This window comes from Varanus komodoensis, unplaced genomic scaffold (genome assembly GCF_004798865.1).
Source record: "Varanus komodoensis strain SLA01 unplaced genomic scaffold, ASM479886v1 scaffold7_1, whole genome shotgun sequence".
Classification (NCBI taxonomy): Eukaryota; Metazoa; Chordata; class Lepidosauria; order Squamata; family Varanidae; genus Varanus; species Varanus komodoensis.
In genome coordinates, this window is record NW_025336479.1 from 18,119,899 (window position 1) to 18,132,176 (window position 12,278).

At 40.6% G+C, this 12,278-nt stretch overlaps 1 protein-coding gene across 1 annotated transcript in view; it reads right to left on the minus strand.

The window, feature by feature from the left end:
- The window catches only part of SLIT3 (slit guidance ligand 3), a 524,682-nt gene that overhangs the window by 32,208 nt on the left and 480,196 nt on the right, over positions 1 to 12,278 (minus strand). Inside the window, exon 30 of the mRNA XM_044453633.1 lies at positions 10,456 to 10,593. Coding sequence (XP_044309568.1) covers positions 10,456 to 10,593 — 138 coding nt within the window. The remainder of the gene's footprint in view (positions 1 to 10,455; positions 10,594 to 12,278) is intronic.

Below are 12,278 nucleotides of genomic sequence, written 5' to 3' on the forward strand. Positions count from 1 at the left end.
TCATCACATGCCCTACATAGCTCAGCTTTACTCAAAGTAAAGCAGTCAATGCCTACAGCTTCTAGAATTTACGTTCTCTGTGACAGAGATCAGTTCTGTGTGTGCTACAATTGCTTGCCTTTGTACTTCTATATATCCTCCTTTCCAATGCCTCAATCAGCCTCATTCTTTAAATTTCCATTCATGTATTCATCCTAACTAAGATTCCAGCACACGTGTTAATGTGCATGAAGCCTAAGCAATGAAGGGGGGATGTTTCTATCCATGCAGGGTCTGCAACCACTCACTGCTGCCTGACTTTATCACCATTTTGAATCACACAGTATTAGCATTACTTGCACACAGATCTGATGTTCTCTATGAGGACATTATTAAATTCAAAATAGCAGCACGGTATAATGGACAAGGGTAGCAGGCAGATCCCAGTCCAAAACCGATTTGAAAACAGATTCAGGCATCTTGATCTGAAATCTAAATTTGCCATATTCAGGGCCCTTTAGAATTTGTTCAAAGACATCCAGACAGCGATGAGCCTTCTGACTTGCAATTATATTTTCCAGTTTTGAATGTTGAATCAACAAGAATGCTGCTAACACCGCCAATCTTCATTAATAGAAGGACTTGTGGCAGAGACATTCCTTCTTTCTGTGAACATTTGAAACATAAATCAAATGAAAGAAGCACCACATTCCATAAACCTTCAGCTTCTTATCGAAATCTAATCCTGTCTCAGTGTCAGGCAAAGGAGAAAAGAGACAGGCTGGAGCAAATTCTGAGATTGACAATAACTTTTCTATGACTTAATGCTCTTGCAGCTCTCTCTCATCAACAAGCAAACACAGTGTGAAGTCAAAATACAGTACTGTGTTTCAGCACTATTTTTGCCCTTTGCTCTCAGTCATCATCTCATCTTAAATAATACATTTCAACACTCCTCTAAATGAAAGAACCTCAGCTACTGGAAGGTATAGCAATTAAATACATAAAATAGATAAAAATAAACACACTAACCTATTTTTTCATTCATAGCACAAGACTTGGCAGTGCTGCACAAATATACACCATAAGTCTGCCATAAACATTGATAAGAAACCTCCTTATGCATTGTTCTGAGCAAGAACAAGACTGATCAAGAAAGGGATCTTGGGGCAGTAGTGGAAAGCTCCATGAAAATGTCGGCCTAGTGGACAACTGCTGTGAAGAAGAACTTCCCACAAAGTATAGTAAACTATGGAATTTGCTGCCATGGGAAGTGGTGATGACTGCCAATCTGGATGGCTTTAAAAGGAGCCTGGACAGATTCACAAGGAATGAGGCTATGAGTGGTTACTAGCCTTGCTGGCTATGTGCTACCTCTTGCAGAGGTGACCTGCCTGCATACACCAGCCCATCCCACTTGAGCAATCCTGTGCACAGCTGCTTGGTCTGAATCACCATGGCTTTTCTTATAATAACCTTATTTTCTCCAGATCAGCATGCCAAATATGACAGTGACTCTGTCACCAAGACACTTATCCCAGGAAACACAGCTGCCAGTCAATCAGAGGAGGCATGTTCTTTCTTTTTAGTATAATGTTGAATGTCATCCTTTTAAAAATTAAAGCCAAAATGGCAGGATATTTTCCCTAGCAAACCAATAAATAAATGAATGCTAATCCTAAACATGTTAATCAAAAGCAAATTTTGTTGATCTTTCTGCAATCTACTCCCAAATATATATGTTCAGGACTGTGGCCTGCATTGTCATATAGTAGCCCAAAGATCTGCTCTAAAAAATACACCGATGGCCTTCAGATTTCTCAACAGTTCTTGTAATACTATAGCAACTTAAAGGTGCTGTTAAAACTTCAGCCTCACCCCATTTGCAGACGGACTTCACTGATACAGCTGTTCAGTGACCAAACTGAACACAGATATTTATTGGGGCACTATTTGTACATCTGACAAGAGGAATGCGAGCCTGCCATCTGGTTCCAACTTGAATGAAGTGCCTGTTGCTGCAGGCTTAGAGTCTGTCGTTTGGTATGATCCCTGTTTACTTAAATGACTGCTGCTGAGATTCCTTGCTGCAAAATATCACAGCAGGGGAACTTTTGAAAGAGCTACATAACAAAGAAATAAAACAACATGCATTATACAAAGCTCACTAGTTGTAATATATGTTTCCCCTCTAGAGTGACACATGCATCAGAAAAAAACAGGTGGATTGCTAAAGGGCAGATTTAACAAATCAGACTCTTACTTAGCAAGGGTTCATGATCTGCAGAGAGAGTTCATGCCAAAACAAAAAGCAAAAACCACAGAGTCAATATTTGGGAGGGAGAGAACATATTGTGTATTTGAAAAGCCCCCAGACTAATAAGCTACTTCAGAGTTGCCTACTCAGTAGCTATCAATAAAGAATAATATAGTGAGCTAGCAGAGCATGAATCCAGATTCACTAGATGGTGATTTATGAAATAAGACAATAATACCATTCCATGCAAGTTCTTCAAACTGAGCTGTCCTTTGCTCTCTCTCTCCATGCCCCTTTAAGCTGAGCAAAGGCACCTGAAACAACTTTTCACAATGAGAATTCCCCAGTTCAAAGACCCTTCTCAACAATGGAATCTGGAGTGAGGAATGCCTCTCCAAGGAGGTTTGCCTCCTGCCTACTTTCTTACTTTTCTGGTGTTAAATTAAAAAAAAATTAATTTCCCATGAATATTAAAAGTTTTATTTGGACATTAGTTTTACATAACTTGTATATTATGTTCTTATTACATTGTAATGTTACTGTATTTTTAAAGGGTTACATTATATTTTCATGTTTCATAAACTGATCTGGGAAATACTTTGTAATAGGGTAAATTATATATCTAATATCAACAATTTAAGGATGCAATCCTATGCATTTTTAGACAGAAATGTTGCAAAGCTATAAAACTCTTTCATTTAAGTACTATTTTGCTAATATTTGAATAATGGTAAAGTGGGTTTGTCACATAGGTTGGAATTCTTTCCAATAAAAACCACTAATGAAAGGACAAAATTGAAGACAAGGTGTTTTCTTCAGGGTTTTAATCAAAAGGAGATTAAATTAGCATTGTAGTTCTAAAAAACTAATGCTATAATACTTCTTAAAGCAAACAGCATTTTGATAATTTTATTTTTAAATGACAGAAAAGCATGTTATCACTAAATAAGAGACTGATTCTTAAAATGATGCCCATTGCAAAGGTTATAGTGAAGGTCGCCGAGCTAGGGTTAGTTTGCCCTGGCTAGTATGTGCAAACTACATTGCTTAAGTTGGAAGTCTGGCACCAAGTAAAGCTATACCAGTGCCAATCATATTGCTGTTCCTCCTCAGACAAGTCAGACTTTCTGCTGGAGAAAAAGGACAGAAGCAGCACTGTAAAAGCAGGGTATACATACGAATGGATGATGATGCTGTAAAATGCGAATGAATGAGGCATGACAACTGCACATTAAAATCTTAGTGTGGAAGCAGCTTAGCACACTCATTAGACATCATTCTGTGCTTCCTTAGACATTAACCAAGGGTCGAACTGTAGTTTATTAGAATTATCCTAATTTCCATTCCCAAAGGCCACCCCAAGCAGTCCTCCTTCATTGGCACTTAGACTCTCAAATAACAACCTGGTTAATGCCCAAGGCATGTATCACTGCACTCTCTTGTAAATGAATTGAAAGTGATTTTGCATGCATACACATCACAGAACTCAGCTGTGTGGTGCTCACAAGGTTTGCAATTGCTGTTGTTACAAAAGGAAATAAAAATCTGAATCCTCGGTAGAGCAGCCTGCCTGGGAAATAGAGAAGGCCAAATTCATCTAAAGCATAATAAATAGAAGTATGTTGTTAGCAGAATGTTAATCTTTAGTTTAAACTGCAGTCTCTAAAGAATAAAAAAGTGCATTACAGAAAAGCCAAGCATTTATTGCTCTAAAAGGCAGCAACTACAATTCTGCCCAATTTCTATTGCTCACATTTTACTCACTCTGTATACACCTCTCTTTTCCCAAGGATCTTGGTGCAGCATGAACAAGCAATGCCATTTTCTTTTCAAAATAACTGGTGAGCAACATTAGTGAAGCTTATGCTAGTGCAGGCATTTGAACCCAGGTCTCCCTCATGAAAGTTTACATAAGCTATATAAACTTACTAACACCTGTGGTTTGCATAGATTATTTTCATTGCAATGTTTGGTATTTTCAAGAGGCCCCCTTTTATGTTTGGCAAGGATAGGAAGGCAGCTTGTGAATGAAAGAACAAGGTTTAAGTTGACTGTAGGCAGCTGCAAATCTCACTGCATAAAGTCTGTAAGTACGAGTGGTCAGGACAGGATAAAAATATTTTAGCCATTAAGGCTGCAACCCTATCCATATTTACCTGGGAGTAAAAAGGTAGCTTTTCTGTGGCTTCATTTTTCAAATGTCAGGGGTGTATGTGCTGAATTCAACATTTGCCCAGTTCAGATATAATGCAGAATTACATTTTTGTAGCCACAGCAAGTTTATTGTGTTTGAGTTCCCCTTTCCCTCCTTCTGTGCTTCAGCAGATAGTCTGTCCCTTGCCCTGGCACCTTCCATGTTTATGTAATTGAATATTGGGTGCCTTTTAAAATAACCTCAGTCAGCTCGAAACTGTTCCAAAGAAGTACAACCTCTTAGGTTGCAAAGAGGAAGCATAGGTTTCCTTGTGCTCAATCAGGGAGATTGTATGCTTGCTCAAAACTTATTGAGTGCCCTTCTGTGGCAGACTCACCACTTGCATCTTTATTTTTAGGACTGTGAATATGTATTTAAACATTCCCACCATACTTAAAATGGTACAATTGTCTCACATTTAATACAATGTTATAGGAAATATGAGGCCATAGCAAGCCCAGAGGCTGACTGGAATGTTCGAGTGATGTTTTATGTTGTATTGAATTCATACCTCACTATCCTTCCCCATCACCCTAAGTGCTGAGATTCTGTTATGAGATTGTCATAACAGTGCTTTCCTTTGGGGATACAAGATCTCTCTTTGACAACTCCAAGTTTACTTCTGACAGCTGCCAATAGACCCACTCTCCTGAAAATCTCACTGTTTGTCAAGATAAGGGCACTTTGCCAAATAGATTCATTAATCATGGCTTGGGGAGTTGGATATTGCTTCCTTCCAGACACACACATATATAGAGAGAGATAAAGAGAAAGTATTTGAGAACATTCTCAGCAAGAGAGCAAACACACCTGAAAAAAATGGACTCTGACAGAATAGAAATGTGGAAACATTTGTGAACCCTTTTCCTGGGACAGAACCCATTGCAATTTACTATTTTTATTTTTCCAGGGGTGGGGTTTTTTGATCTTGTTATTTTCATTTATTATTGCTGCCTACTTCTCTGCTTTTAGCATTTTGAGGAAAATATATTGCTCCTCAATGGTGATAGAAGGCCATGGTTTCCAAATCTCAGTGCTTACAAGACATAAAATAGGCAACTAAACCCACCCTGCTTGTTCTGTTCTCTCCTTATAGCTACTCTTAGCTTTATGCTATTTGCACAAAAAAAGATTAATGGACATCTACATTCCTATATCTCTCATGATACTAAAGGCATCTATTTGTGAGTGGCAACTTATTTTTATTACTGGTATATACTATGCTTGAAATAAACATTCTACCAACAAACAACTGCTTTAAGGAAAAAAGCTTTCATGGAGCCGAAGCATCATGCATATACATAGATTTATATTGTATAGATTATAACAACACACATACACCCAGTTTGGCTGGGTGAAATATTTTCAGAATGTTTATCCTGCTTTTCTAGCAAATAACTAAGGTCTTCTAATAATCAGAATAAAAATCTAAAGTTGTCCAATAGAAAATAGAGAGGAAGTGTTACTGTCAAAAGGGAAAAGCATAGCTTGGTTTGGACCAAATATATAGAATTAATATGAAACACAGGTATGACATTGTAGTAAAACAATACTTGCAGCAGAATCCCATACAAGTTTGCTAAGAAATAAACCTCAACAAATTCAATTGACTTTATTTAGGTATGTCTGCATGTATTTTCATGTGTTTGCAGGACAAAGAATGCATGTTCAACTTCCACAAGACTTAAAATATTTTATCTGTCCTCACCTAAACACAACACTTCCAAATAATGTTTTTATAATTTGTTTACATGGCACTTTAGGAAGAATGAGAAGACAAATCCCAACCCCAGTACTGCAATGGAAAGAAAGGAAGGAAGGAAGGAAGGAAGGAAGGAGGGAGGGAGGGGGGGGGGGGCAAAATGGAGACAACAGAGAAAAGGAAATCAAAGCTCAAGAGAAAACAGTGAACAGCATATAAATATTTCAGTTACATGCAACTATAGTTACTTACTGCAGAGAATGTTAAAAGTGTTAAAACTAACAGACAACTGGCACTTTGCCCTGATTTAGAATGCACCTGTATGTTCCATAAGGATTATCCCAACACCAATACAAGAAAACTGGAGATATAATTGAACACCAACATCATAGAAAAGCATCATCTCCTTTATGTGCCCATGTTTGTGGGTTTTCTAATAATCCCTATTTAAAGGTTTTAGCAAAACATTGACTGTATGGTGTAAAGTAACAGTACTGTTTGCCCAAAGTATTAAATATGTCCTTCCATTTTGGGTTTCTTGGTTACAGTGAAAACCCTTTTCTGGTAAATCCCATTCTCTATACCAGCGATGGAGAACCTTTTAGAGACTGAGTGCCCAATCTGCAACCCAAAACCCACTTATTTATTGCAAAGTACCAACACTACAATAAAACCTGAAAACTGAGGTTTTCGTTTAGAAAAAACACCTCACAGTCAGTCCAAGCATTTATATATATGTCACTAGAAGTACACTGACTGGCCATGTGAAAGCTCGGACAAGTTCCTGCTAAGGAGTTGCGGCTCGTGACACCACTGGCTGGCGCCGTTACTCTTTCCGAGCAAGTGAAGGGACCCTGTGTGTGCTGTTATACAGTGCTCGGCTGCTGGAGTGATGCTGGGATGACTTGGATTGCATGCCAACAGAGAGGGCTCCACTTGCAAACTTTGGAACCCATACAACAGATTGGCAACCATTGGCCTAACCCTAACCTGGTGTAATCCCCTAACCCTATTATAGCAGTAAAGTTCCACTGAAAAGTGGGCGATTTAGAAAAATAGTTCCTTGAGAAGCTTTATCTGCACAGCCCAACATTTCTGCTCATTCTAAACACATTCCAACCATCAAAACCCATGCCAAGACACATTTTCCAACACTTACCCTACCCTGGTGCACACCACTAATAATAATATAGGGGTGAAGTTCCATGGAAAACAGGGAGATATTGAAAGAGCCTTCCAGGAGTAGTTTCTAATATAAGGGTAAATTCCATGGTAGGGTTAGGGTTGGCACCACCTTGAGTAGCTTTTTGTTTACAGCTCATACTTTCTGCCCATTCTAAACACATTCCAACCATAAAAATGATTCCAGAACACTTTGTCTATCAAACCCTAACCCAACCCTGGTGCACACCCTTAACCCTAATATAGGGGTAAAGTTCTATGCTAAACAGGATGCTTTTGAAAATGCCTTCCTTGTTTAGCAATTTCTGCACAGCTCAACATTTCTTCCCATTCTGAGCACATTCCACCCATAACAAACATGCCTCGTTTTTCCAACCCCAAACCTACCCTGGTGCACATCCCTAACCCTAATATAAGGGTAAATTCCATGCAAAAGGGGACGATTTAGAAAAAGCCTTCCTTGAGTAGGTTTTTGTTTACAGTTCATACTTTCTGCCCATTCTAAACACATTCCAACCATCAAAATGATGCCAGGACACCTCATTTTTCCAACCCTAACCCTACCTTGGTGCACACCCCAGCCCTAATATTTATTTATTTATTTAAAACATTTCTATGCCACCCCCATCGCAACAAAGCCTTGGAGCGGCTCACAAAGGATACATAAATACATAAATAATAACAGTATAACAATTAAAAAATAATTGTTTAAAAACCTCCGGTGCTTTCTCGGCTAAAAATTTAAAATTCTATTAATTCAAATAATTTAACAATTAAAATAAGTTTTAAATAAAAAGGTCTTAGCCTGGCGCCGAAAAACAAAAATGATGGCGCCAGGCGGGCCTCTCTGGGGAGCGCATTCCATAATATAGGGGTAAAGTTGTATGCTAAACAGGATGATTTTGAAAACGCCTTCCTTGGGTAGTTTTCCTGCATAGCACAACATTTCTTCCCATTCTGAACACAGTCCACCCAAAACAAACATGCCAGGACACCTCGTCTTTTCAACCCCAAACCTACCCTGGTGCACACACCTAACTCAAAAATAGGGGTAAACTTCCATGCTAAAGAGGGCGATTTTGAAAACGCCTTCCTTGAGTAGCTCTTTCTGCACAGCTCAACTTTTCTGCCCATTCTAAACACATTTCAACCATCAAAAACATGCCAGGACACCTCGTTTTTCCCAGCCTAACGCTACCCTGGTGCACACCCATAACCCTAATATAGCAGTAAAGTTCCATGAAATGAGGGAGATTATGAAAACGCTTTCCCTGAATAGCTCTTTTTGCGCAGCTCATCATTTCTGCCCATTCTAAACACAGTCCAACCATCAAAACCATGCCAGGACACCTCATCCTTCCAATCACAACCCAACCCTGGTGCACACCCCTAACTCAAGTATAAGGGGAAAAATGCATGGAAATGTGGGAGATTTTGAAAAAGCATTCCCTGCGTAGTTTTTCTGAACATTTTTTCTGCCCATGTTAAACACATTCAAACCATCACAACAATGCCAGGACGCCTCATTTTTCCAACCCTAACCCTGCCCTGGTGGACACTCCAAACTCTCTTACAGGAATAAAATTCCATGGAAAAGCGGGCGATTTTGAAATAGCGTCCCTTGAGTACCTTTTCCAGCACAGCTCATCATTTCTGCCCATGTTAAACACGTTGAAACCATCACAAACATCCCAGGACAACTCGTTTTTCCAACCCTAACCATACCCTGGTGCATACCACTAACTCTAGTATAAGGGTAAAGACCCATGGAAAAGAGGGTGATTTTGAAAAAGACTTCCTTGAGTGGCCTTTTCTGCACAGCTCAACATTTCTGCCCATTCTAAAAAAAATTCCAAACATCAAAACTATGGCAGGACACCTCTTTTTTCGCACCCCTACCCTAGTGCACACCCCTAACCCTAATATAGGGGTAAAGTTCAATGCTAAAGAGGCCAATTTCGAAAACGCCTTCGTTGAGTCCCTTTTCCTGCACAGCTCAACATTGCTGCCCATTCTATACACATCCAGCCATAATAATCATTCTAGGATACTTCGTTTTTCCAACCCTAACCCGACCCTGGTACACACCCCTAGTCCTAATATAGGGTTATAGTTCCATGGAGAAGAGGCCGATTTTGAAAAAGCCTTCGTTGAGCACCTTTTTCTGCACAGGTTATCCTTTCGGCCCAGGGTAAACACATTCCAACCATTAAAATCATGCCAGGACACCTCGTCTTTCCAACCCTCACCCTACCCTGGTGCACACCCCTAACCCTAATTTAAGGGTAAATTCCATGCTAAACAGGGCGATTTTGAAAATGCCTTCCTTGAGTAGCTTTTTGTTTATAGTTCATACTTTCTGCCCATTCTAAACACATTCCAACCATCAAAATCACACTAGGACACCTCATTTTTCTAAGCCTAACCCAGTGATGGTGAAACTTTTAGAGACCGAGTGCCCAAACTGCAACCCAAAACCCACTTAATTATTGCAAAGTGCCAACAGAAACTGAGGTTGTATTTTAGAAAAAAACAACTCACAGGCTGTCCAAGCAAGTATATATATATATATATATCCTTGGCTTCGCACTGACCATCCATACCAAAGCTTGGACAAGTTGCTGCTAATGAGTCCCGTCTTGTGATGTTATTCCCTGGTGCCGCTACTCCTTTCCGAGCATGCCCATGTCTCCTATGTGCGCTGTTATCCGATGCTCGGCAGTTCAGGTGATTCTGGGGCGACTGGGCTTGTGTGCCGACACAGAGGGCTCTGCGTACCCGCTGTGGCACGTGAGCCATAGTTTTGCCACCACTGCTCTATACCACCAAAGGATATCTCTATCTAAATAGGTGGACATGACATACTTTAGCTTCTTCTGCTACTAAGTGTTGAAAGACTTGCCAGTAATAAACTGTCTTCTTCTTTTTACTGTTCTCTTTCTGTTCACTGTGTTTGTTCCAGCAGTGCCCAAAGAATGCCCCAAAATTGCTGAAAACAATATTCCATCTTCTCAGTGTTCAATGAGCTACTAAATGTTGTCAAAAGAGCTGCTGAACCAAAGTGGTTTTATATGCTGAAGCAGCTCACTCAAGTTTTGGAAATTATCTACTGCCTGGAGGAGACTATGTCACTTCGCTTACCTGAATCCTTGAGGACAAATGCAGGTGTATCCATTAACTGCATCTACACACAATGCACCATGGCGACATTTGTGTCCCAAACAGTCATCATCATCAGTTTCACAATGTTTTCCACTGTACCCAGGTAAGCATTCACATCTAAAACAAGAACATTGATTGAGAAGCTCAGTTACACCCAGAATATGTTTTCCTGATGTGAAGGTACAAGTGCTATTCCACCCCAAACAACAGGTTATCATATCTCATAATCTGATAAAATTAAGTTTATCAGGATCAATATTATGACTTTTTTCAGATCACAAAGAGAATGTGAGTATAAAAAATACTCTGGTTTTGTTTCTGTATATACAGAGTTTTGATAAGTTAATGATATATCTACAGTGTCTGCAGCTGATTTCAGAGACTACTTCCAGACAAGCAATATTACCCAGTCACAACTCATCCACCAGGAATGAGGAAATTCAAAAGTGACCTTCTACACCGGGGTCCTCAAATTTCTTCACCAGGGGGCCAGTTGAAAGGTGCCGGCGGGGTGCACGGGCTGGAAAGGTGGTGCCGGTGGTGCGTGCAAGATGGGGCGGGGGCGGGGCACACGAGTGCGTGCACTGAGGCGGGGGCAGGGCACACGGCGAGGAGCGGACGGGCGCATGCGGTGAGGGGAGGTGATGTGTGGGCAGTCAGGTGCGCATGCAGCGAGGGAAAGCAAGGCACAGGCGGGTGCATGAGGCAGCGGCTTGCTCGCTTGGAGATCGTTTTCTCCAAGCAAGCAAACTGCTGCCTCCCTGTGCGTGGGGTGAGGTGGTGGTCGCATGCGTGCCTGTGGCGGGTCCCAATGGGTATGGTGGACCAGTTCTGGCCCCCGGGCTGTAGATTGAGGACCCATGTTCTATATTGACAGGAATGATTGTACTTTCTCTCTGTACACATCAAGCTATGTTCTCTGTATGCAAGTGGTCCGCTGTGGGCGAGACCATGGGTGAGTCCACATTCATGACACGCATTCATTGCAGAAAGTACTATTCTATGATACTGGGTTTTTTTAAAAATCTATCTTTTAATTATTTATATTGCTAAAATACTTTTCCAGGTAGATGCTGTTTGGTGAAAAAGACGCAGAATACTACAACACTATAATTCAGGAATGCGCAACCTTTTTCTCTTTGAGGAATCCCTCTGGTGTTTATTGGGACTGTATGGATGGATGTGCGTGTGTGCTTGCTAATGCACTCTCTATCACACATATGGGAGGCTTCCCTCCAGGGTCACTTGGGTGGAAACTAAACCCACCATCCTTCCTTAGTAATCCCAGCTAGAATTGCAGCCTCCCCATTTCTCTTCACAGTTTGGAAGCAGGAACTGTGATCAGCAAGATCTTGGGCCACATTTTGTGTGTGTGTGTGTGTGTGTGTGTGCATCTCATGGGGGAGGGCAGCCATGGGGACCACACAAAATGTAGTCCACCAGTCATGCACCCCTACCATAATGTTAGAAAGATGCTTTTCATTCTTTCCTTGGGTGAAAACCCTCCACACTATTTCCGGACACCACTTAGAGGATTAGGTACAGTTGCATTGTACTTCTCTGTCACTAAAAAGCAAAAGCTATCCAGAACACATTTTTGTGACAATTGTACCATTGATTAAAAAAATGGAACCCACCTCCAAAGTTACAGTGAACAGATGCTAAGCTGGGATAGGCTTACTTTCCAATGCACCACCAGCCCCTTCAAAATTCCATCCTTAAAAAAAGCCAGATGAGTAGTACTGAAGGCTTGTATACCTGTCCAGCTCTTCTGTTTTGATGAAGAAGCCAGACTATCTGCA